Raw genomic sequence first — 26,029 nt, 5'->3', positions numbered from 1 at the left:
ATTTTGACAGACCCTTCTAAAATATCTTATTTTTCACCTGTGCAAGCTGCCTTGGATTTTTTTGCCATGCTGTCTGGACCTATACTCTAGGAAAGAGTGAAACAGATCTTTTCAAGAAGAAGACCTTCAGAAAACCACACTTGCTGTGGACCTAATTCAGAGTTCCCTTTAACTGCAGCTTCTGGTGGATCATCCACCAAGTTACCCTGAGGTAAGTTACAGGAGCCACCTTCACAGTGTGTTTTGCTTACAATGAAGACATCCAGTGTGTGAAGTCTATTTATCAAAATTTCCCTGAACATTTTTCTTCTAATTGTACAAGAGCAGTACCATGAAGCAGGATACTGGAAAATGAATTGACAAGCAAAATTCTTAATTCTTAATGTGATTTCCTTTCACTTGGACTATCTCTTCAATATAAGTGTATCTGACTGCTCTTTACCCAGACACTGGTCCTCAGTTACCACCAGCAATATTGGCACACTATGAACGTCACAGTTTCCAGGCTCGTGTTTATGTAACAGTATAAATGCATTGTAAAGAAATAGATTAATAAATGTAAATGCTCATCACCTCTGAGCATATGGCAAAGGCTTTTGTGGCACAGACAGAATCTCCACAGAGAGGGGAATAGCAGTGATGTGGGGGTGAGGGTAAAGAAACACAGACTCAATGATCCTAATGGTCTTTCTCAACCTAAATGATTCAATGATTCTGTAAGTTTGGAGACCAACCTCCGTTCCTACCTTCCTGAAAGACTTCTCAGTCAGATTATTTGCTCTCTCTCACTCCTCAGTTTTTATCTTGTCGAAGTGGAACAACAATCTACCTACTGGAAAGGATCACACCTGATTTCTGAGCAAAACAGCTCTGTGTGGAGATGCAGCATCATAACACAGAAGATTACTTCATAATGTTATAATGGAAAAGACAGAGTAAAGATTACCTAAATGTGGCATTTTATGGCTACTAAACATTTGTATATATAATCGTATTTCAATATGATTTCCTATGTGCCTTGTTGAGTAGTAGTGCTACAACGGGTGCTATACGAGCCACTAACTCTACATCTAGCAGCTTTGTGTACAAAATAAGTTTACAATACTACAAACCAAAACCTGTATTTTGCAGACTAGCTCAGCAACTGAGGCATTCATTTGTTTCAGCTTACATCTACAAAACTGGAATGAGATCTGAATTTGCAGGAGCATGAAATCTGTCTGTGAGATGGGAAAACCTTCTCTGTTCTCATGCCGTTTAACCTAGTCATGGGAAGGGGATGGGAAAGCTCCCCTTCTTCCTCCCTTGCCTTCACATGAGCCTGGCCTCCTGCTGCCCTGCCATGGTGCCACGTGAGGGCCTCAGATCCTCCCTGTGCTGTGCCATGACTTGAAGCCCAGCTCCTCAGCACTCTGGGTGTAAGAACTCTGGGTTGAAGGGCAGTTGGCTTTTTCTTCCCCCATCCATGTACTGTAGAGATGGCACATGGCCTTAAGCAGGAGCTAGCCTGGGGCACAGAACAGTTGCAGGGCCAGTGGGCAACCGTGGCCAGTCCTTCTGTGATACACACTGGGAGTATAGAAAAGGCCCAGCAAAAATACAGCTTCTCTGAGCAAGGTGCTCAGCTACCATAAAGCACAAAAAGATATGGTCATGAAAGGTTTACAGTTGAAAAAAGAAAAACTGAGGTTAAATCGACATAGAAGCACCGAGAGTAATATGCTCTGTTAAAAAACAGGGCTAAGTGGCAGGCTGGGAATAAATCCTGTCTCTAAGAGAGAACACAATTTTTGGTTGGGAAATGCAGACAATTTTCAGATGGCCATTTTTCAGCCAAACAACCATTCAGATTTTTGCTGCCACTGCAAAGCACAACTACCTTTTTTTGCATCTTTCTCAGGGCCTGAGAAGGCCAGAACATGAACACAGTGAAATGCAAGAACAACAGTTGTTCTTCTGAAGGAGGCAGGAAAATGCTTGGATAAAACAAGCTCCAGATCCCATGAACAGCAACAACCCCACAGCTATATAGAAGCTGGCTGCCCAGGTGTGCAGCCACTGCAGCATATATGAAATGATGGCAGGCCTGGAGCATCTTTTACCAATTTGTCTTTACTCTGATATTTAGGTAATACCTTAACAAAAATCTCCCAGCATGAAATCTTCCCTCTGTTGAAATATGATTATTCATTTCTTGCTTGTGTTGTTTCCTGCTGGTATAGAATAGCAAGTTCCTTGGTAATTTTTTTCTCAGCAACCAAAGCTGGAATATTAGAGATTTAAACTTCCTGTATTTTTAAAATTTTATTTTCTCCCCAGTTAAGGCTGTTACAGTGTATGTACCTTACACTTGTATTTAAATACAGTTTTGGGAGTTTCAGATTGCTTAATCACCTCCCATTTCAGACAGATACTCCAGTTCAACAGCAGTGGCTTCAGGAGGAAAGAACTCAGCAGGAAGAATGGATTTAGAAATTTGCTGGCATTAAATATTGTTCAGGCCTAAAAGGGGGCTGACATCTTCACCAGAAGTAAGGGATGTTTCAGTGTGCCTGTCCCAACTCCTTTCCACTGGTAGCTCCAGCATTTCCTTCACTGTGCACTTTGTCCATGCATCAAGCTGTGCAATATGCCAAGAGGCATTTGATTATTGCTGTAGTAGGTCAGATGAGGGCAATGTGAATTTTTTTTCCCCCAATTTTGACCTGTGCCTTCTTTCTCATGAAAGAAGCATAGCTAACTCAAGAGGAAGACTGCCAGAGGAACAACTACATCACACACTCTATTGTTTGGGGAAGTTAATAGTTAACTGGACACTGCCAAGCTCCAGTCAGTAAACCTTCCTAATGTAAACGTTCAGTCAGTGAAAGGACAAAAAGTAGGAAGGCTCAGACAGTCCTTGTGAAATAACTGTCACTACACTCATCTTGTAACAGTCTTTTCTTCAGTGGACTAAGCTCTCCTGACAAAAGGACTTTTATCTGAAAATGTCCCTGAAAGTTTTTTTTTTTTTTTTCCCAGCACAGAAATGCAAAAATTCATATCCCTAAGCAGCACTAATCTATTAGATGCAAACAATAGTGCCTTTAAATGTTTTTAGCTTGTTGGGATCTCTACAGAAAATTCAGCCATAGATGTGTCTGTGTGCATGAGAAAATGCATGCTCTAATTTTTGTTTGAAAGTTATTGTGATAAATTTGTTTCTCAATAAAAAATCCACTTCTTCAAAAAAGGGAGAATTGAAGCAGACATTTACATAATAAATTCTTACCACTCAATGAGTAAAATCACAGAACAGCCTGGGTGTCAAGACCTTGCAAACTTCTCCCGAGCTTCTTTATTGCGATCTGCCCGAATTGCCACCAGACCCTCTTTGAAACCCTTGAGAAAGACAGAAAAATCACTGAGGACTACTGTGCAGGTACCCAAATGTGTAAAAATATGGTAATGTGTTGAAGCACTGTTAAGAAAACATGAAAGCATATGGGAACTTGTTAAATGTCACTCTGAAGACAGAATAACTTGCAAGATTTTTCCACAGTTTCTAAAGTTCTAGTGGGGAACTATCCCACTACATCCAGCATAAGAGCCTTACTGGAGAATAGAACTCCACAGGTTTCCCAGGGAAGTTACTGATGCCCCAAGCCTGGCAGTGTTCGAGGCCAGGTTAGATGGCACTTTGAACAACCCGGTCTAGTGAAAAGTGTCCCTGCCCAAGGCAAGGGGCTTTGGACCTAGATCACCTTTGAGGTCCCTCCCAATACAATCCATCCTGTGATTCTGTAATTCTGTGGAGATTAAAAAGATATACTGCGGACTTTGAAGTAGGTGGAAGGGAAGCACAGAAGGGGAAGCAATCAAGTCCATGAAAAGGATCGAACATTGCCAGCCAGTTAGCACTACATGCTCTAATGAGGTAGATGGGACTCTACCCCAAGCTCAGCACGCCATCTGATTCGAAGTTTTCAGACCCTAAAAGACGCACGGAATGCCTGGAACACATGAAACAAACCACCGAAGATAGGGGATTACTTACAGAACAGCAGCATCATTACCCTAAATAGTAACCCATAGAGCAAAGCCGGCACTGATTTTCCGTCAGTGATCGCACGGGCAGGAGCCTCTGGAGAAAAGCGAGGTGATTTTCAGAGCCACACGGCTGCAGCGCCCTAGCCCCCTCGGGGGCGGCCCACGGGCCACTGCCCCAGAACACCCAGCCCAGGGCGGGACAAAGCACAGAGGGCTCCTTTCACTGCCGGGAAGCAACAAGCCGCTCTTCAATTTCAACAGCTCCCGCTGCCGGCTCCGGGAGGTGTTTATGACCAGGGTATGAACGCAACGGTGAAATTCACGACTGGGCCTTTTTATAAGTGGCGAGCCAGCGGGTCACACGGGGCACCGATACGTGCGGCTTGTGCGGCACTGACAGGCAGGCGGAGAAACACCCACGCAGCAGGCTAGGGGCTCAGCCCGGAGCCCAGCTCGGAGCGCACCGCACCAGGGGACAACGAGCATGCCAGCGCCGGCGCGGCCAAGCCTTTCCTGGGGCTCTCCGGGAGCCACAAACCCCCAGGAGCGGCTCCAAAAAAGGGACCACGCTGCCGAAAGCGGCACTCCAAAACACCACCCCCGCTCCCGGCTCCCGCCGCAGCCGCTGAGGGCGGCTCTGCGAGACAGCGCCATTTATAGCGGCGGCCGAAGAGAGTGACAGGCAGGCCGGCCAATGAGCGGCGCCAGCCGCGGCGGCGCCCATTGGCTGCCCGCGGCGCCGGCGGCGGGCGGGGCGGGGCTCCGCGCGCTCCATGGCGCTCGGGGCGGGGGGCGGCCGCCGGGGCTGGGCGCGCCGCTGACGCGGGGGGCGGGCGGGACCGGGAGTGCGAGCCCCGGCGGAGCCCGCGCAGCCCCCGCGGAGCCCGCGCAGCCCCCGCGCCCCGCGGCTCCGCCGAGCCGGAGCGCCGCGCACAGGTGAGGACGGCAGCGGCGGTCGGCGCGTCCCGCTGCCCCTGCGCGCCCCTGCAGAGCGCCGGCTCGGCTCCGGGGGAGGGGGGGTCCGGGGACGGGCGGCTCTCCTCACCCGCTGGAGCGGCAGCGCGGCGGAGGCGCTTCCCCTCCCCGCGGGTGTCTGCGGTGTCGCCGAAGGGAGGCTGGGGGCCGTCCTGCTCCGCCATCTGCCCGCCCGCTCTCCTCTGCGCTCCCGTGCACCTGCGTGGCGGCGCGGGGAGCGCCGGCCGCTCCTCCGCAGGACTTGCTGCCGCCCTCTCCCTTCGCCCGCTGCTCGGCGGTGCCCCCGCGGCTCCGGGGCACAGCGGCGCTGCGCCCTCTCCCTCTACTGCTGGGCTGCCTGGGGGGTACCCCGCCTCCCACCCTTCCTCCTTGTCGCCCTCGCAGGGGCGTTGGGCAGAGTTTGCAGTTTCCTGTGTCTGTTCCTTCCCCCGCAGCCTCGCCGCGATGCCCCGGGCGCCGCGCAGCTCCCCGGACCGGCGCTCTCCGTCCCCGCCTCCCTCCGTCCCCGTCAGCTCTCGCCCTCTGCCGCCCGGCAGAGCTGGCGGTTCCCGGTGCCCGTCGCCCCCCCGATTTTTCGCTTCCCCGAGCGGGGCGGAGGGACACCGGGGAAGGTCCCGACTAACTGGGACGGTTTCCACGGAGGCAGCCGCTCCCTCCTGCCCGGGCTGGAGGGCTGCGGGATGCCGGGGCTGCGCACCGCGGGCTGTGGGGAGCGCGTCAGTGGAAACACGGCGGAAAAGCCCCTGTTTAGCAGGTCCCCGCCGCCTTCGCCTTTTAGCTGCGGCTTCCTCACGGGCCGTTCTTCCGCGCCTTCCAGAGCAAGCTTTCCAGTGCAGCAGTGCTACCGCGGTAGGTTATTTCGCACCCTCCCGGCAGGAGCGGGTCTGGCTCGTCCTCTCGGAAGTCCGGCACGCTTGGTGCTCTGATCCCGCACCCTCCAGCCCTTCGGCAGCTATGCGAAGAGCCTTTGCGGGCACGCTGGAGTGTATCAGTTTTTGTGGTTTGCGGTTGGGAATATGCTTTGTGTGTATTTTGGGAGTGTCTGGATACAAGCAGAAACTTCTTGGTTTATTTAAGACGTGATTCAGTAGGGTTCTGCTCAGCATCCGAGAGGTGCTGGCACCTTCAGCACCCTTGGCCTTCAGCATCCAGCTGGGTCATTCCCTGTGGTCTGCACTGGGAAAGGTTCAGGTCCTAATGGCACTGGCAAATTTCATAGGCTTCATCTGTCTGGTTATACCCTATCATACTGTCATCTCAAACTGGATTACCCCTCAGCTAAATTTGTTTAGATTGTGCTGTAAATTATTGAACAAACCTAAAGTGACCACCTGGGACTTAAATAATTTATGTGCAACTACACATGTGTTTCTGCTGGTTTAGCTATATACATTTTAAAAAGCTGCAACGTGTCTGGTTTATGCATGGCCTTGATGTATGCAGTTTGTTATAGTGAAATGCTTAAATAATCATCTAAGTACTGCTGAGCTGTAGCTGAGCTGCTGGTGCCTGTGCTGAGAGGAGTGGTTACAACACCCGAAGAAAAGGATGAAAGCAGAACCAGCAAACTCAAACTCATGATATTGATTGGACACAATGTTGCTCATACTGACTGCTGGTTGAATAAGGTTGCTACCGTTCCTTTTACTTTTTTGTTTTCTGAATGTTTTCTGGCTCCGTTTCTGAGGATTCAAATAGCACAATGAGAGGCCCTGATCGCAACGTCTTGATTTTGTTGCAGCAAATGTAAAAATTATGCCCGTTTTTTCTGGAAAGGCAGACAGTTCACTTTCCTTGCATTATTGGACAATATTTCTACTCGCCTGGTTGCCCTCTCTCGTTTGTACATTGGGCCAGCTGCCAGTTGCCCTCCCTGGGATAATCCCTCTAGCTTGCAGCCTGGTCCTTTGTGCACACCTGAGCTGCTCCAGAGAGGTCTGACTGATGCTAAAATAATGGGGAAGCTAGGTAACAGTTTCAGGATATTGAAACAGGATAACAACGTCCTTGATTCAGAGACACTTCATCCCAGTTAAGCTGTTCCTCTCAGTATCCCAGTTGCTCATTCTGGTGGTTTGGGAATCATGTGAACTTCCTAAATTCACATAGACAGTCCTTATGAAACTCTGGGACTTGGGATCTTTGCCTCTCCTTGCTATTAAAGTTCATCAAAACAATTATCATTGCCGGTACTTCTGGCTTTTATTATGCCAATCTTCCATTCAGAGTGCTGGTACTGATGGTACTTCCTGGCATTCTGGGCTCTCTGTGTTAGCTCTCTGTAGATGTCTCAGTTGTCTTTATCTCTCAATGTGCTGAGCTTGGGTTTCTCAGATCATAAGGTGTTTTGCAGTTCTTTCTATTCCAGTTCATTATTTTGTTTCTCGCGGAATTTTACCATCCATTGTGTCTGCTTCCCGTGTACTTGCATTTGTTCCCTTCCTCGTAGGTACTGTGGGCTTTTTGAGTTAATGTTTAAAGCAAGAAACCTATCTGTGCATGAAGTTCCTCAAATAGAGCACGTTACTGGCATTATAGGTGAGGTAACTGTGGTCCAAAGGTAAACACTTCCATTAACCTAGATGATGTGACTGAGATTTGAACTCAAGAGCGTGTAGTTCTGCAACTTTATTGATCGTTTCCATTCTTTTGTTAACCATGCTTGTTGGTTATGCCTTGTTTTGTGGACTCTTTGGTAATGTGTGCTGTGATATAAGGTTGGGAAGAATAGTTCAAATTTGACTGGAATCTCTTGGTACCGTAATAATAAAGAGTGTTTTTTCCCCCTGTGATTCTGCATACAGCAAGGCAAGAAGGTGACAGAGACTGCTTCCAAAGAAAATGCAGAGCAAGTTATTTATTGCTGAGTAACATACTTGTATCAGATATAGTTTATAGTGGGGGAAAAAACTTGGCAGTGCCTTGAAAGAATGTTGACTGCTAATGTTTGACTACTGTAGCGATGATTTAATGCTTTGAAAACCTCTCCCCACTCTTTTAAAGTTGGTTTATTTATTGCCCTGTACTCTCTTAGTCTAGCTTAGGACAGTGTGATTAACACAACTGGCTATGTTTGGCCAGCTGATGATTTTCTAACACCAGGATATGGAACCTTCCTGAGGGACAAAACTGAGCTGTAGGTACCTTAGGTTTTATCTTTATGCCTGTGTGGTGTAGAGAAGTGATATGGTCATGCCATGGTTTTTGGGGGGCTTCTGGGTTGATGCCAGTTTGTATGGATGGGCAGTCTCTGCGTGTGGGACTGTAGTCTGTGCTTTAGCTACAGCTGAGATAGGAAAAGAAATGGCTGTGGATGGATCAAATCCTCTTGCACTAAGCAAAGATGAGAGACGTGGGTTTGTACAGTGTTCAAAGCTCTGGTCTCTCCACTCGCTGGAGATGGTTCTGCTCCTGCAGTTACACCAGAACTCACTGATTTCAGAGGGGTTTTGTTGAAGTGAGGTATTAGGAGTGGGGCCTTGAATTACTGCATCCTGAAAGCAGCTTTTGCATCAGTTTGACACCTGCCAGGTGACACATAACCTTCCCTTGAGTTGAGAATCAAATTGTCATGGTGGTGGTGTAGATGTTTGTCCTTCAGTGACCAAATTCCTGTGAAATACAGCTCCCCCAGATGCAAACAGTCTTAGGAAAGGCACACGTTAATCTAACAAGTTCTATTCTCCGAGCCAAGACTGAGGCAGTGAGAGGGAGGTGCACGTAAGACACAGCAATGAAGGTGTAGTGTATTTCGGCTCTTGGGGGGCTCTTCTAAGTATTTTTGGCATAGTCTGTTAAAATTTTGTTTCCTTTAAACAGGACTAGAAGAATAACGAGAAGTTGGATTGATGAGAACTAGAAGAAAGCATACAGCAGTTTGGAATGGATTGATTTATGATACATCTGATATGTGAGAGCTACATTTCGAGTCGCTGCTGGAGTACTTCAGCCGACTTCATTGCAGCAAGCCCGAGTGATAGGTCCTCACCGCTAGCAGAACGTAAGCAAGTGTGATGCTGAAATGAGATGAGGCTCCGAAATGGAACTGTGGCCACCGTGTTAGTTTTCATCACTACTTTCCTCAGTCTGTCCTGGTATACTGCTTGGCAAAATGGGAAAGGTAAGGAAAAAGCTCCGAAAGCTAATCATCTTCACGTGGCTGCATTTCTGTGTGCCGTGCTGCATGTTAGCAATCTGTAAATTGCTTGTTGACTGGCTCTGCTACACAAGGTACTGCCTTGGTGAGAAATAAACACTCTTAATAAGTTCAGGAAAATTAATTTTGAGTGGTCCTCATTTAAAAAGGAATAATAAAAAAAATACCTTAACAAAAACAAAGGCTGCTCTTGGAGGAAAGGGTTGGTCAAGGCTGAGGAGTTGTGGTTCAATTTTATTATTTTTTTTCTTTCCTGTTTTATGGTTGTTGGAGAAACATATGTTTGTTTTTGGTTGTTAGTTTATTTTTTTTTTCATGTGTAACATATGGCCAATGCACCCAACTAGAGAATGTTATTTTTGATGCTGCTTTCTGTCTTCCCTGGTGATTTACTGATGGCAGTGGCAAACTGCCAATCAACGCTGTTGAAAGTCTTATCTTACTGTCTTTGAAAAAGAATTAAAATACTTTTTGTTAAAGTACCACGTGAGAAGTGAAATAAAATGATGAAATCCACTAGGCAATAGGAAATGCATCTATGAAAAGAAAAAGCAATTTTATAAAATACTTAAGTAACTGTTTTGTATAATAGACTTTTATCTGTTCATATATCTTTGATCTTACTGCACTCCCTGTGAACCCTGAAAAAATCAGTTTTTCTGAGGGTTGGGCTTGTTTATGAAAGTAAGGTGATTTGGTTTTGTCCTTCAGTAAAGCAAATAAAGTCGTTCAGCAATGTTTTCTAGAAGAAGAAAGGATTGGGTTTTTTATTTTATAAACATCTGATCTCTTGAAAAACAGTAGACTATGTCCTTCAAAGATCAAGTAATTTTAAAACTAGTAATCATCTTCAGTGACTGTTCTGATTGTTCTGCAGAAAATATTATTTTCAGTTGTGCCTCAAGTCCAGTTAGAGGAAGCTGAGGTTTTCCAGGAATACTGTCTATTGTAGCATGGCCAACTATTAAAGTATAAAAGAAGCAGAGGAGTTCTGTGGCATGCTGATTTTTTTTTTCCATTGGACACTTGTGGAAGAAGCAGATGCTTTGTGGTGTGATCTCTGCTGTAGCAGTTGGTTGGTAGGCTACCCTCCTGAATGCAAGCAGCAGGAAAAATGTCAGGTTCTCAAGGTTATATATAGAATTTTAAATGAGACAACAGAAGCATAGATGTGGCTAAGACAAGAAAAGGGTGTCTGAATAGCACTGGAAGTAGTATTTTCTTCATTTTGACTACTAACCAGTTCAGTAGTTATATTTTTACTAATTTCTTGCTTAAGAACCTTGTAAGAATTTTGTTCTCACTTCAGCAAAGATACGTTTCTATGAAATTCTTCCAAATGTCTTTTTCTTTCTTACCTGATATGACTTACAAGTCTTGTTCTCTTTTGTCAAAGCATGACACAAAGAAAAGTCTCTGCTAAATCAACAAAAGCCTGCTATTTGGAGAGATATGTGCACTTTGCAACAATTCAAGCTTTTGTTAGTTAGACTGCTCTTTTTTTATATTTTTGTTTTCCATCTGAATGCTTAAAATCAATACTTTCTTAATGCTCTATAAAAGTTCTGCATTTATCTTCTTCAAGATCTTGCTGTTCAGCATTAAGATGATAATTTGTGAAATAAAAATCAGTGTAACAGGACATCAGTGAGTTGTTAGTTAATCATAAATCACAGTAATGAAACTAAAGCCTAAGTAATATTGTTCAAGGGAAGTTTATACATTGTTTTAAAATTTTTTCACACGAGTTAATTCAGTACCACATTTTCAATCAATGCACAATGGAAAGGTTTCTGAAACCGATGATAAATATTTGCTAAAGTTATTTTTTCCAGGTCAATGTAATTTTATAGCCTTGTGGGATGCTTTTTTAATTCATTGATAATGCTTTCATTGCAAATTTTTGAGTGGCTAAGTTAGAAACAAACATGGCTTGCTGTTCCTGTTCACTGAAAGGCTGTGTGGCATCACATTCTTTGATCATCAGATTTTGATTTTCATTGCCTTTAGATTCCTGTAGGTATTTGTCAATCTTTGGACTGCAAATTAAATCTTCAGTTAGAAAGAAAGTGCTGTTTTGCAATTTCTTAAACCACCCCCCTCAAATTGCTCTATGATAACTGAAACAATTCTGCTTTTTAAAGCAGAAGCATAATGCTTTTTTTTAAACTACCCAACCCTAATCAGTTTTCAAGTGATTAATTTTAATTTAGAAACTAAGATCTTGGATAATTGTCACTTGAAACGCAGCATCATTTGTAGAATACCAATTAGACTGGGATGATATGATATTTTTGTAGATCATACCTTCCTCTAGTAAATATATGTAGACAGGATTTAGACACTTCCAAGTGATACAGACTTTTAAAGCACGAAAGTTTGTCTCAACAGAACAATCCTTTGCAAACTTTAAGATATGCTGAGAAGTTATCAGGAGCTGAAGGAAATATTCTGTTTCAAGTGCCATTGCTAGAAAGAGCGTGGCTGAATCTTACCCAGAGGTTTGATTATGTGAATAACATTTCACAAGTCCTATATTGCTATTTGCATGATATGGCCAATTTTATGATTTTGCTTTTAAAATAACAGTATTTGAAGAAGGTTGACTGAAACATCTTTGGTCATTGGAGAGAGTCTTCAAAATTAGTCCAAAGTCTTTGTTGCTTTCTGGACTTCACGCAACATGTAGAAGCACTGGTGTTGTAAGGAAGCAGTACAAGTCCTGAATGCACCTGGGAAAGACCTCTCCTGGGCGATTCTTGTAAATCAGTTGAAAGACCACTTTCTAGGGTTCAAAATGTGCTATGGTTAGCATGAATGAAGTACATGTTGGAAATGCAGTCTTAAAAAATGCTGATTACTGTGGTGCGCAGAAGAAACGCTTTTACAGGATCTGCAGTCACCTCACATTCACAGACAGTTCAGTGTAAGATGTCCTTGAGTTCCTCCTAAAACTGAGCTCTTATGCAAGGAATTACTTTATGCTTAATACCATCTCTTCTGCTTAATCATGTTTTCTGGTACTACTGACCTGCTCAGGGTCACTGGTCGTCACCACCTCATTTGTGAGCTCTAGAAATGTGGTGGGTTTTTCACCCTAAAGGCACTGCTCTCGAGAAGATCTAACCAGTACAGAACAGTACTACATACCTATTAGAACAGTCACAAAAGCAGCTGTGTGCTGTGTAAAATGTGTAGTTTTGATGCTTTGTTCTTTAGTTTGACTATTGGTCTGAGTACATAATGTTCCAGGAAGAGCCCTGTGCTCCATAATGCTAAAGAATCTCCCCTTCTTGGATCAACAAACTTCCTGATGGCTGTGGAAATTAGGAAGGAAGGTAAAGAACTTTATTGAATTAGTGCAGGCATGGTGGGATGGAATTCAAGTATTTTTTCATTTAAAGTATGTGACTATTATTCTTAGTCAAAGACAGTTGTTGGCAGTAACTTGCTTCACTTCTAGGAGATGTTTGGCTACTTGAAGTGTTGAGAACAGGTATTGCAATATGTATTGTGAAAATCTGATGCAATTTAGTCCTTCAGAATTGGCTAAACTATACAGTTTTCACAGCACCCTGAAACCATTAGTGTATTTCATCATTCTTCTTTAATGATGAAGAATTGGTTGAAGAACTTCTGGCTTTCAGTTCATCCAGGGGTGTTGTCATAAATGCAGGATTTCCTCACTACATGGGGTCGGCTTATTTTGGTACACCAATACGAATTCCCATGTGAAGACCTCCAGGAGTACTTTTGAGATACTTATCTAGCTTCCCGATTCACTGAACAGTCACTCATGCTTAAGAAATGAAGGTTGAATATGTTTTCTTTTAAGCATGAAGTTTTCTCTCATTTGGAGAGAAAATGGCCTGGGCTTTATAATAAAAATGTCATCTCTCTCCTCTGTCTGTTTTCACAAAATTAGAATTGCAATGCTGGTTCTCAGCCACAATAGTCATAAGTGTTCAAAAACATCTAAACTTAGCAAAGATAACAAAACCTAACTGAGACTAAAACAAAATACCTCAGCCAGTGGTGGCTAATTTTGGAGTAAGAAGCAGCAATATTTATCCCTAGAGGAAGAAGAGTCCTACAGGAAGAAACACAGAGGAAACAAGGCAAGGAGGACAGAATCTGTCCTATCTATTTTTCTATCTTCCTTCCTTTTCCTTCCTTTTCCTTCCTTTTCCTTCCTTTTCCTTCCTTTTCCTTCCTTTTCCTTCCTTTTCCTTCCTTTTCCTTCCTTTTCCTTCCTTTTCCTTCCTTTTCCTTCCTTTTCCTTCCTTTTCCTTCCTTTTCCTTTTCCATCTTTCTATCTTTCCATCATCTTTCCATCTCTTTCTCCATGTCTGTCTGTCTATCTATCTATCTATTTCCCCCTTGGCAGTGGTTATGCAATATTCTCATTAAGAAAAGGTGAGAAATCTGAGTAGTTCATGTATTTTGCAGCTGTAACCCACCTTAGTTTCCACATGGATCCTAAGAGAAGCTGTTATGCAGGTAAATGCTGCTACAGCCTTTTGACTGCGTGTTCTGATTTTCAGAGTTAGACACTCATTTCCCACTGATGTGTGAGTTGAGGCCAACCAACCAAAAAAGTTAAATGGACTACAAACTAGAAGGAGTGAAGGCAGGGGATGGGCTGGAATGCTAAAGTGGAAAGTGCTTATAACAATTTATGCCAGTTTGAAGAAGAGGAGGCTCTTTCATTTCTGTTAAACAGAAGGAAAATGTTGGTTTCTTTTGGAAATTCTGTTGCATATCCTCCAGGAGCTGAAATTAAAGGAAATAAGAATTTCCTTTTTCTTTTTAACACCAACACATTTATGTCGTTCTGTTCTTTATCTAAAATACACTTCGAGTTTGTTTTCAACAAGAAATTGGCCTATAGCTTACTGATACTAAAAATATATAATGTATTTACATATATATATGTATATACATTATATACATATACACATATATGTATATATATATATACACATATATAATAAATGTATTTCATTAAAGCTAATCAGGAATGTAGGTTTGGTTACTGGGAGTCCTGTGCGGGTAGTGAACACCCTGTCCCAGGTGAATAATACAGAAGAGCTGTATAGGTGTTCAGGTGGGACAGCAGGTTAGGTCTGCAGCATCTTTGTGTCTGTCTTATGACTGCTGCAGGAGAACTCCTCTGGCATCAGTGATTTTCGGAGAACTACAGTGAAAAGGGTTGTTACCAGAGGGGTTCTGCAGCACTGCCTTGCTCCTTGTGTTTTTTGTAACCTGCTAGCTAGGTTAGCTCATATGTTTATGGGATTATAAATCTTGGTTGCTGCCAGAGTATTTAATGGGATCTGGCTTAGCCAACATCTTGGGGTACTGCTCTTGATTGCAGCCTAGTGTTAGAGCTGGGGAAAGCCCATGCTTCTGCTCAGTGTAGCTTCTCGTAATTCTTCAGCCTGAGTCTTCTGTGCTTCCATGAGATATCCCCTCTTGCATCCAGCCAAATAAAGAATGCCTGCTTCGTAATGCTACATTAGTGTTAAGGAGTTTTACTTTTACTAATTTTTGGTAAGAACTCCTCCTACATGCTGGTTGCTGCTGACATCCAGAGACTATCGTGGGCGTAATTTACCCAAGCCAGGAGAGACAGTTGCATCTGACACAGCTGCTCATACCTTACTGTAACATTTTTAAGTGAGTAAAAGGGGCTTTGCAATGATCTGTCCTTTTTTGATGGCAGTTGATATTTTCCTTAGTGAATCTAGATGATTAGAGGCAGAGAATTCTTACTGGATTTCAAGCAACACATTGGTGGGAGGATCAACAAAGGTAGACAAAGAGATTGAAATTTAAAATTCATGAAGCAAATTTGAGACCGACTCAGGAAGCAGGGTGAATGGTGGGTTGAAGGTAGTGAAACTGCCCCAGTCAAAACATGGGGTGGAGTAAAGAAAAAGAAATTCAAATGTGTACCAGAAGAATTGGGAAGAAGTTTTATGTTGGCATTATAGGTAGGAATGACAGTCTTGGTACATATGACTCATCACATTATTGCAGAAAACAATAAAAGCTGAGCAAAAAAAGAGGTTTAAGGAAATACGTATGAAGTCTACTGCTCCAGCAAGACACAGGAAGTCTTTTTGCTCTGCTGTGTACTGTGTCTGCTTCGGGATGGTGCACTGGTGAGAAAATAGATTCATTAGATGGGGTTCCGAGAAGCAAGAAGTGGTCAGAGATCCGGGAAGTCCACCCTGTAAGGGAAGGGTCAGTGTCTCGACGTTCCTTACCTTAAAGGAGAGGTGTGAGGAGAGAGACAGGAAGATCATTTTCAAATGCTTTAAAAGTTCATGCCAAGAATTTCTTGTCAAAAGTAGAAAGGAAAAAAAAAAATCTATTGTTTGTGGCCATAGTGAATAACAGGATCTAAGGGACTGAAATTGAATGGGAGAGGTAGGTTTGATAGTGGGCAGTTTTTGTAATGGCAAGTATAGTTAGATATTAGAGTAGATTACTGGGGAGGGGTTGGTGGTGAAGAATTTCCATGTGGGCAGTTTCAAGTATAGTTAAACCAGCAATGACAAATAAATGATACCATAATTGGTACCAATAGAGATTTGGGCTAGCACAAAAAGAGTGAGTTATACTGCTTTTTAAAGTCAGTATGACACTTCCAAAATAAATCTTAGCTAGGGAAGACCTACAGCTGGCAGGAATGCTCCAGCTTTGAAGTAGCAATTGTGGTTAAATTAATTTTGAGTGGGGGATAGGACTAGGTGACCCCCAGAAGTCCCTTCTAACCTAAATTATATTAGTTATTCTTGGCATTTGCCAGGTTTGTCTCTCTTTATGCCAAGAGCAACACAACAGTGTGTTTCATTACTAAATAAAATTGATGTTTGCATCAGATATGTGAGAGTTGCCCTTTCTTATAATTTGATCCCTTAAAATACATTAAATATTTGCTTGTATTTTAGCAGATTCCCTTATCTGTTTATTTTTAGTCTCTTACTGTTATTAACAATAAGCAGCCACTTCTATAGCTAGAGCTGTGAACATACTGTGTTAGAAAAACATCCAAAAATTACTTACTTTTATTTTCAAGTGTGATCTTTTTTTTTCCTTTATTTTGTCCCCTCACTCTCAGAGTTTGGAGTAGTATCTTACTCAGTAACCTTTTTCCTGCTGTGTAATTATGACTTTATTTGCTGCTGGGATGACAAAAAAGCTTTTTTCATTATTGATACAATCTTTAGCACTAGAATCCTGAAAGTTTTTTGGTTTTTTTTTAAGATGATACACTGGTAAGTCTATAATTTAGTTTTGTTTGTAGTGCACTATATTTTGTTTTCCTGAGCATGGCAGAAAGTGAATAGAAAGCAGTTTCCTTGCTATCAGTGCAAGGCTTTATTCCAGCTAGTCTCTGCCTAAAAAGCAATTACTCTGCAGTATTTTAGAGCTGTGCTTCCAGCTGTTTTTCTGGTTGTCTCCTCAGCTTTCATGCAGATTTCTGCCTATTCCTGTGGATGCTTCCCACAGATGTGCCACCCATCCGTCCAACTGTAAACAACAGAACCCCCCTTTTTCGCTTGTTACAGTATGTAATTTTACTATAGAATGCTCAAAAAAATGTAAAAGTTTTCAGTGCCTATCAAGCATAAATTTTGCTATAGTCACCTGCAGATATATTGTGGTCTTACATATCAATGGCATGGATGTGTAAGTTTCCTCAGACAGTTCAGAGATGGGCTGAACTCAATCTTTTTCCATTACCAATTACTCGTGTAGTACTTGTGCCAATAAGCAGCCCTCATACTTGGTTGCACAGCCCTTGGAGACAAACTGTAGCGATACTCTTAGAGAGATTTGGATAAAGCAAACGTGATGGGATTACCTTTGACTTACAAGGTTGTTGTTAATTTGCAGCCATGTGTGAGCACGATGAAGCTTTGATCCTGAGTTGCTTGCAAGGAGGACAAGTTTGAAAGAATATGCTCTCAGAAAGAGTTTGTTCAACACAGTTGTCAAGGCACAAAGAAACAAGGAACGTCAGCAACCTCAACCGGCTAGCGTGTGTGGAAACAATAACCAGACTTCCGCAATGACTCGAGTTTTGTGCCCAGGCTATTAAGAATTTCTAAAAGTTTCAGCCCTTAGAATAGTGCTGGTAATTTTGAGGTTGTAGCACTCCTCTCACCAGTTATTTTTGCTGGATTAATTTTCTTCTAATGCATTACTATGTTAAATATTTGTCTGTAGATCAATCACTGCTAATCTCTCTTTAGTTTAGGAAGCTGGGTTTTCTTGCTGTAGTTCCTGCCTTGTATGTATATGTTTGTTTCTGAGAGGAGGGAAAGGAATGGTTTAAAATAAGAGCATCTTGATTTACATGTGCAGGAACTCCCTGAGTTACTGACAGTTCTGTAGTAGGGACAAATCATGTTAAAGTGTTTGGAAGCTTTCAGGCTGTCAGAACTGGTTGCTTTTTCTGTGTTCTGCTTTGCTATGTGCTTTGTTTCCTTGCCACGCTGCACTCTTAAGTTAACTATACTGAGAATATTCAGCATCTTAACCCTCAAAAATCTTGAGCCCTGAATGTTCAAGAATATGTGATCATATTAACGTGGTAATTCTTGGACAAGGTTTGAGACACATAGACATGGGTCTTCGTGGACAAGACTTCAGTTTCTTCATGGAAATTTTGCGTGGGCAGAAATGCCTTCGGATGCAGAGCCTGCAGCCTGGACGGGTGGGTGCTGCTGCACAGGCATCCTGTTGCTGATGAGGTTACTGCATGACCAGAAACTCCAACTGTGTGCCCGCAGGCTGAGTGTGCACAGCAAGTGACACCTTGGGGAAGCTTTGTGTGAGTGCCTATTTGTGCTAAGTGGTTGCTGGGCAGTTTCACGGCAGTGCTCAAGTCCGTGTGCCTGGGACGCCGGAGAGGGGTCAGCCGCTCAGTTACCGCGCAGGTGGTTGGTGTGTGTGCTGCCAGTCACCTTCTGGAGGATGTGTGGCGGCGCGCGTCTTGCAGAGTTTGTTTGCGTGGAGGCATCGGGGTTCAGCATTTTTGCCTTGCACAAAGGTTGTTTGCACTCTCTGTTGATGAGAGAGGCTCTGGAAGAAATAGGGGAGACCTTTCTGGAATTCACACGTGTACGCACATGCTGGTAGAATAGCTGCTTTCTCATAGGTAGGCTCCCTCCGGTCAGGGCTCACTTTCCCTTGTTCTCCTCCTCCACATTGCTTTACTGAGTTGTATAGAATGCTATTTTCTATTACACAAGGACCCTGAAAAAGGGACTAATGCTTTACTCTTTATTTGTAGCACGCTGCTTTAGACCTAACTGCGTTAAACTCAGTTTGAGGAAAGTGTTTAACTTGGAACGAGCTGTAACTGAATGAAAGTCTTCTCTTGTTGTGTTTTGGGGATCTGGCAATTAATTGAATTGGGTTTTGTGGTACTTTAGCTATGTATGGATTGAAGTGATCAAAGGTTTGAATTGGGTGAAGCTGAAAATTTATTCTTATGCAGGACAACAGTTGGTGTTAGGACATTCACAGAATGTTTAGTTAAGGGCTGTAAGTTGTTTTAAGTGCAGTCATAAGATAATATCTTGGATAATGAATGTAGGATGGCTTTTTTCAAAAATTGCATTTAAAACATGGTACTCTATCCTCTTTTTCCCTCTGTCACTCCTTCATAAGACTGTTTTAGTCTGGCTTGGTTCAGATTTGCTGCAGAATAAAAATTAATGTTGTATTCCTCTGAGTTGGGAGGAGTACTCCGTGCTGCCACTGCTCATTGTCCTAACTGCATGGGTGCAGAGCTGCTGCAGCACTGCTGCTGCTGGGGGTTAAAGGCATGGTTAGGGGTGGAAGGTCTGTTACATATGGGAAGACATACATGGGAAACAACATTAGGGCTGGTGTGTGCTTGGCCTGAATGCTGGTTTTGAGGGCTGGGGCACAGGAACAGAGGGTCCTGGGGTGTGGAACAGAGTCTTGGGAAAGAGCAGGGGCTGCTCTGACAGAGCCCCCTGTAAGTGAAGAGGGGTGGAAACTGCTGGAAATCCAATCAGTGAAGCTCGTGTGGATGCAGTACCTGGGTTTGGGTTTGGGGGTACCCTCCCCACCTCTCAGTCTTGGCAGTCTCTAGGCACACAAACTTACCAGAGTGCCAGGTGAGAGAGATGGCTTTTTTAAAACTCAAGCAGGCATTTACATGTAAATTGTATGCCTTAGTTTTGGATTTTTCATGATGCTGCTGGTTCAGTCCTTCAGAATGTAAGACAAACTTCTTGTGACAGTGTTCACAATCATATTTTTGTACTTGGTAATTTTATTAATTGGTGGAGAATAGCTCTCCAAGCCTGGCAAGAATCTGTGCTTCAGCTTTTTGCTTTTATCTATTCCTGGTGTTGTGGTACATCTTAACATCTTGTCCATGTTGTTGTTATTGTTAAATCTGCCATGAAGAAAAAGGCATTAAAGACTACTTGGCTTTGTTTATTGAGACATTATAGATGCATTTTTCAAATGGAAGTTAGATGTAGGAGTTTGTTGTTAGGTTAGGATTTTATACCAAAGGGGAGTGCTGCCATTTGTGTTGTTTAGGTGGAACTGCAGAGTGTGTGGCTGATGCAGTTGACCCTCCCCTTCATTCTCAAAAAGTAAAGCTTTATAGCATATTGATTTATATACTGCAATAATGGTATGAAAGGAACAGGACACTTAATAAAAAATTCCATGGCTTTATTGATTTGCATCTTTCAAAATTAAAAACTGAATTTTCCATCCAACTTTGGCAACGCAAATTTTTTTGGGTACAAATCTTTAACAAAACACAAAGTCCTTCCTGTAAGGAAAATAAAAGGTTTTTTTCAGTTAATCTTTATTAAGACAATGCTTCTTGGATCTCTTCTTCTGTGGGAGTAATTACTACACTGTGCTAGTTCTTCTACAAACTCCTTGTTTCCTTGTTGCAGAAAGGATCAATATGAAAATTATAATTCTATTCAGAATGTTGACCCATTTGCAATACAAATGGTGCCATATTTCTCAGTGTTGTAGCATCACAATGTTCAGTAATACTGATGAAGAGTACTGTAGTGGAAAAATAATTGAAAAAATGTAATTAGCACATTGATTTGGAAAATTTTAACCAAAATACTAATTTTCTGCACTGAGTGTTTTGGAGACTCGACTTGTTGCCAAAAACATTTAAAATTTCACCTTCTTATACCTTGTGGCACACACATTCTTATGGCCTTAGTCATGTCTAGCTGGAAGCTCAGTAGTGCTTAATCTTTGTTGTGCAAACATCTTTGTACAAACATCTTTGTTACTGTTTAAAGACCATTGTTTTGCTGTTAATGAGGGAACTGATATTGGCTCAGTTGATGGGAGCATGGTGCTAATGAAACCTCATCCAACCTGGCCTTAAACATTTCCTGAGACGGGGCATCCACAGCTTCTCTAGGAGACTTGTTCCAGTGCTTCATACCCTCATAGTAAAGCATTTCTACCTTGCATCTAATCTAAATCTACCTTTTTTCAGTTTGAGGCCATTTCCCCTTTCCTGTCACTTCATGCCATTATAAAAGGTCCCTCCCCAGCTCTCTTGTTGGCTCCCTTTATGTACTGCAAGTGCTGTAAGGTTTCCCTTCCAGGCTGAGCAACCCCCAGCTTTCTCAGCCTTGTCTTCATGGGAGAGGTGCTCCTCTGATCGTCTTTATTACCCTTGTCTGGACTTTCTCCAACAAGTCTGTGTCGTTGCTGTGCTGGGGACCCCAGAGCTGGATGCAGCACTGCAGGTGGGTTCTCATGAGAGCAAAGAAGAGGGGCAGACTCATCTCTCTCGCCCTGCTGGCCATGCTGCTTGTGGTGCAACCCAGGAAACAGTTGGCTTTGGGGTCTACAAGAGCTCACTGATGAGTCCTGTTGAGCTTCTCGTCAACCAATACCCCCAAGTCCTCTGCAGAGCTGCTCTCAATCCATTCTCCACCCAGCCTGTGCTTGAATTTGGGATTGCACTTACCCAAATTAAATTACAGGACCTTGCACTTGGCCCTGTAGTTCATGAGGTTCACTTCGTTCCATGTCTCGAGGCTGTCCAGGTCCCTCTGGATGGTATCCCTCCCTCCAGGGCATCAGACACCATACAGCTTGGTGGTGTTGGCAAACTTGCTGAAGGTACAGTCAGTCCCACTGCCCTTGTCACCAACAGAGATGTTAAAAAGCGCCAGTCCCCAGACCGACCCCTGAGGGGGCACGCATCCCTGGTCTCCACTTGGACATTGAGACATTGATTGCAGCTCTGACTGACCATCCAGCTCATGCCTTGCACACTGGGTGATTCGTCTGTCAAATCCACCTCTCTGCAGTTTGGAGACAGGGATGTTGTGCAGGACAGAGTCAAATGTTTTGCACAAGTCTGGCTGTTGGCAAGAGGTGCGAGTTAGAGGATTAGAGGAAGCTTGAATGATTACCAAATTGCTAATTTTATGGAAACTTGTCTTCTCTTTCAAATCCCTTTTCCAGTTTTAACTTAACAAGTCAGAAGCAAGGAGAATCAAACCCCTACTTCCATGAATTCTGTTACAGCACAGAATGCTGTTAGTAAGTGGAATTAGAAGTTCAGTAGGTTATAAAAAGTGGTATGCAGAGAAATATTTTTCCTTTAAAAAAACACCACAAAAGAACTCCCTAGGAATTTGCGACCACTAGAAAGCATAGTATCTTAATATAGGCATATGGGCTTGTTTGTAGAAGCTGAAAGTATTATTGTCTGATTGAGATCTGAGGAGAAACATGAGATGTCACAGATGACTTGTAGTCAAACTGACTCTAAGAGGTCAGATTACCTACAGGGTAATTACATTTATTTACACGGTCAGCAAATCTGTGAGTATTTCAGGTGAAGGGGTTGTTTCTTTTAACAGATGTGAAAGAAATGTGTTATATCAAAGTTAGGTTTTGTTGTTGTTTTTAATGTTGAAGTTGTGATACCACGCAGAGGTGCTGGTTATAAAGCCCCACGCTGCTCAGATCAGGTCAATGGTTATGGCTTCTTTGATACGTCCTGTTAGGAAGGAGTGTAATTAGCTGCTGTGTGGTTTTTAGAAGATACTCTTGCTCACTGGTAGCAATAAAATGTCTGTATATCTATGTATGTATGTACATCTAAATTAAATGATGGAAGCAAACATAATAAATGAATGCAACATGTATGCTTAATGCACATGTTTCTGGAGAAATGTAGAATGGATTGTTTTATTTTAGTATGTTAAAAAGCAATAGAAATGCTCTTTTTCACCTAATATGCTTCACTCCTTCGGTGTGAAGCCATGAATGCAGCCATGAATGCAGGCTAGCTGTTGACCTGTCCTGTATCTTAAGTGTGTTTCAGCATTATGGTTGTAATGTTTGCTTAAACGGGAGCTTTTTGCTTGCTTGAGCAGTATAGTTACAGTATTGCTTTTTATTTGGCAGTTACTTTGAAAAAATAATTGTGACACGATGATCTTTGTAAAAGCTGTCGCTGTACATTGTGTTTTTGAGGTAATACTGTGATGTTGTTGAAGGTTTCCTAGTTTCTTTTACACTTGTTGTACACTTTAAATCTTGTGAAAGACATGTCAGAAGTGTCAGACTGGGATGTTTTAGTGACAGTTACTCGAAGGTAATTTTTTTTCACTGTAAAGAGTTACTGCCCAGGTTACTTGAATTCAGTGCTTTGTATACTCAGCTGAGCTTTTATTTTATCAATTTTTTTAAACTGGACTCTGTGCAATGAATGTCTACAGCAGAAGTTACAATAATTTTTGTTGTTCTGCTTTGCTCCTTGGGAATAGACTCTATGAATCTTTTATTTACCCCTTAGTGTTTCTGTTCAGGGATAGAGAGGTGTTAAATAATGATTGCTTATTGTGGGACAGATTTAGCACATGATTTCAGTAATGTTTTTATATCACCGTCCCCTTAAAGAAGAAATGCCAGTAGGGGTGGCTTTACTTAGCACTGTGAATAAAATAAGAACCAAGTAGCTGGGACCTAAAAAGCCCTGGGGTTTATATTCATCCATAGTGTGCTGGGCAGTGTTGTTTACTAGTCATAAAAGTGTGAATCCTAGTAGAGTTAACAGTCAGATCAGGACAAATAATTTGCAAATATGTGATTGTGCAATTTCTTTTTTGGAGTTCTTTTTTTGTTTGTTTGTGTGTGGGGGGCATTGGGGAGTTGGTGTTTTTTTTTTGTTGGTTGATTGGTTGGTTGGGGTGTTTTTTTTTGTTTGATTGCTTTTCCCCTATCACTGTAGCTTTCTGTTCTCTGCTTTAAAAGGAGACCTTCAGCTCAAGTGCTGCCAATAGCTCTCCTCAAACAAATCATGTGTTTAATTATCCTTATTGTCTGAAGCAAGTGCACAGGCAGAGACCCATATGCTTCTGTTGACTTGACCTCCTTATTTGTGGGTGTCTGGATTTTCTGATGTATCATTCTTTTTATTCCTTGTGTCCAAAGGAACATTCAGACTCTCTGTCAGCCCTCATCAGGGGAGATTTGAATGTGGTCATACTGGATTTTATAATTGATTTGGAAATCTTCTAAATTGTGACCTTTCTCTATTGAACAAATTATATCTAGAAGCAAAGGTGTGCAATTGCATCTGGAGACATTTAAAACTGTTCCTGGCTGTTCTATCCAGCTATGAAAATACTCCTTAAGTAAATCATTCATTAGTTGTCACAATTCTAGTTTGGCTTCTTTGGCTTTTTAATTTCTTAGGATTTTTTTTCCTCTAGAAAAATGGTGAATTTTTTGGCTTTTTAGAAAAAAAATCAAACACTATGTACCATGTCATGCTTGCATTTTGATTGGTAAGCTACATAATTTTTAGTGTATTCATATTAAAGATGGAAAAAATGGAAAGCAGATTCTCAGATCAAAGAACTATTTACAAGAAAATTGATTCTGAAATTTGCAGTTCAAAATATAAATGTTTTATCCGTTGATATGACAAAGGATCGTATTCAGATTGCTTTCAACATTTTAGAGAAAAGAACTTGAGCTCCTGCTGCAAAGGAATGTTTAAACAAAAGTATTTAGACTGAGATTGGATCAGGCCCTGAAAGTTTCAAAGCAAGCACTTCAGACTTGTGCTAGTGCACTAAAATTGGAGAGAACAGAAAACATTATTTGTTTACAGAGATCCTTGAAGTGCAAAACATGGAAAAATTGCAATGAGAAATTAAGTAATTAGAATTATTGAGGGTTTTTTTTTACCAAAGTTAGGAAAACCTGCAGAACCTTCCCTAAAAAAAAAGTTGTTCTTCACAATGAAAGCTACTTGAATGAGCACTTTTAAAAATATTGCAATCCTAGTAAGTACATTTCTGTGTGGAAAACAAGGGCAATGGAGAGTAGTTCTGATGGATTGTTTTGGTAGGTTAAACTAGTGAATTGCTGAAATGACCCATCAATTTGGACAACAAGATTAGGGATAAATAAATGATTTGCCCACTTGTTTTCCTGCATCTTGATTTTGTTTGTTTGTTTCCTGATGCAGAATATGTTTTGTCATGATTAGTAGGATGTAGTTTTTTGTAAAACATCTACCATATTTTCCTGTCTTTAATTTCACAGAGTATTATACTTACAAAAATTTGCACATTCCCTAATCCCTTCAAAATAATAAGATAGCTTTATGAATAGGCATAGCTGCAAACTCTGTAACTAAAAAGGCCTACAGAATCAAGTGTTCAAAGAGGACTGATAAAATTTGACCTTGAGCAGTTTTCTTAAGAGCTTTTATTTATAGCGTGTCTTGTTGTTAGCCTTTACAGTATAATGCTTTATTTGTATTTGCATGGTTGATTGCTTTGCTGCTTTAGATTTTACAACTCATCATAGCTTGTTTATTAAAGGTTTTAATTCCACTTTAAGAGCAGGGAGCTAATTAGCTGTTGTTGAGTAGTCATCCATGGTAACACATTGTAACATTTCAAGGACAACACACATCAGCTTTTAGCCAGTTTTGGGACAAGTCAGAATCTGATTTGTGAGCACGCTTGAGGTTTAAACTTTGGGGACAAATTTTGTTAACACCTTCTTTACTCTTCACCGTTTGACACTGCTGATTTAGAGGTATGATTTGTGCCTATGTGCAGGCTTTGACACTTGATAATTAGCTCAGCTTGCTACAGCGTTTTGCTGTTTTTGTAAGTCTAAATGTCACAGGAGGATTCTGGAACATCTCTAATATCTCCCTGGTGTGCACATAGCTTTTTGTCTGTGCCCGTGTGATTGGTTTGACAGTTCCTCTGCTTGCCTGTCCTCGGTCGGACATTTGAGAGCGCAGTGCCTCGTCTGTGCCTTGTGGATATCTTCTGAGCTCCGGAGTCACTTCCAAAGGGCCGTGGAGGCAATGTGCGTGCTACCTCAGCAAATGCCCCTATGTGTACTGCGTCCGTGCCTCTTTATGTGGGCATTGGATGACTACAGTGCACTAGGAACAGAACTTCATATCACAGTGCGGGGTAATCGTATTTGCAGTTGTATTTTGCAAAACCTGTGCTAAAGAGAAAGTATAGCCTTTGTCAAAAGAAGCGTCTGTTTTAAGATGAAGTTTAGAATTCCTTAAGTGCTAGCATGGTAAGAATTTTATTTTATGTGCTAGAGAAATACGTGGTTTTTTGGGTGACAGTGAAAATAATTTAGTCTGCCACATATTAGCATAGCAGGATTTTAATTAAAAACGATATCTGCTTTTAAGAGATGAAGATGACTGTTTTTTCAGTAATACTACAAACGTGATGGCTTGTAAGGTACGTAGATATTATGAACCAAGCATGATCTAAAAAATTCTTGTTGCTTACATCTGTGGCA

The 26,029-nt window shown here is 42.1% G+C and overlaps 1 protein-coding gene across 2 annotated transcripts in view; it reads left to right on the top strand.

The window, feature by feature from the left end:
- Positions 1 to 4,866: 4,866 nt before the first annotated feature.
- MGAT4A (alpha-1,3-mannosyl-glycoprotein 4-beta-N-acetylglucosaminyltransferase A) overlaps positions 4,867 to 26,029 on the top strand; it is a 79,479-nt gene continuing 58,316 nt past the window's right edge. The window contains exons 1-2 of one of the 2 annotated variants that reach the window (XM_068182722.1): positions 4,867 to 4,965; positions 8,824 to 9,124. In XM_068182722.1, the coding sequence (XP_068038823.1) occupies positions 9,031 to 9,124 (94 nt within the window). In that variant the 5' untranslated portion in view covers positions 4,867 to 4,965; positions 8,824 to 9,030. Of the gene's footprint in view, positions 4,966 to 7,462; positions 7,543 to 8,823; positions 9,125 to 26,029 lie in introns of those variants that run through there. The other variant, XM_068182723.1, reaches the window with a different exon arrangement.

This window comes from Anomalospiza imberbis, chromosome 2 (assembly GCF_031753505.1).
Source record: "Anomalospiza imberbis isolate Cuckoo-Finch-1a 21T00152 chromosome 2, ASM3175350v1, whole genome shotgun sequence".
Taxonomy (NCBI): Eukaryota; Metazoa; Chordata; class Aves; order Passeriformes; family Viduidae; genus Anomalospiza; species Anomalospiza imberbis.
This window is presented reverse-complemented; position numbering and strand designations above follow the sequence as displayed.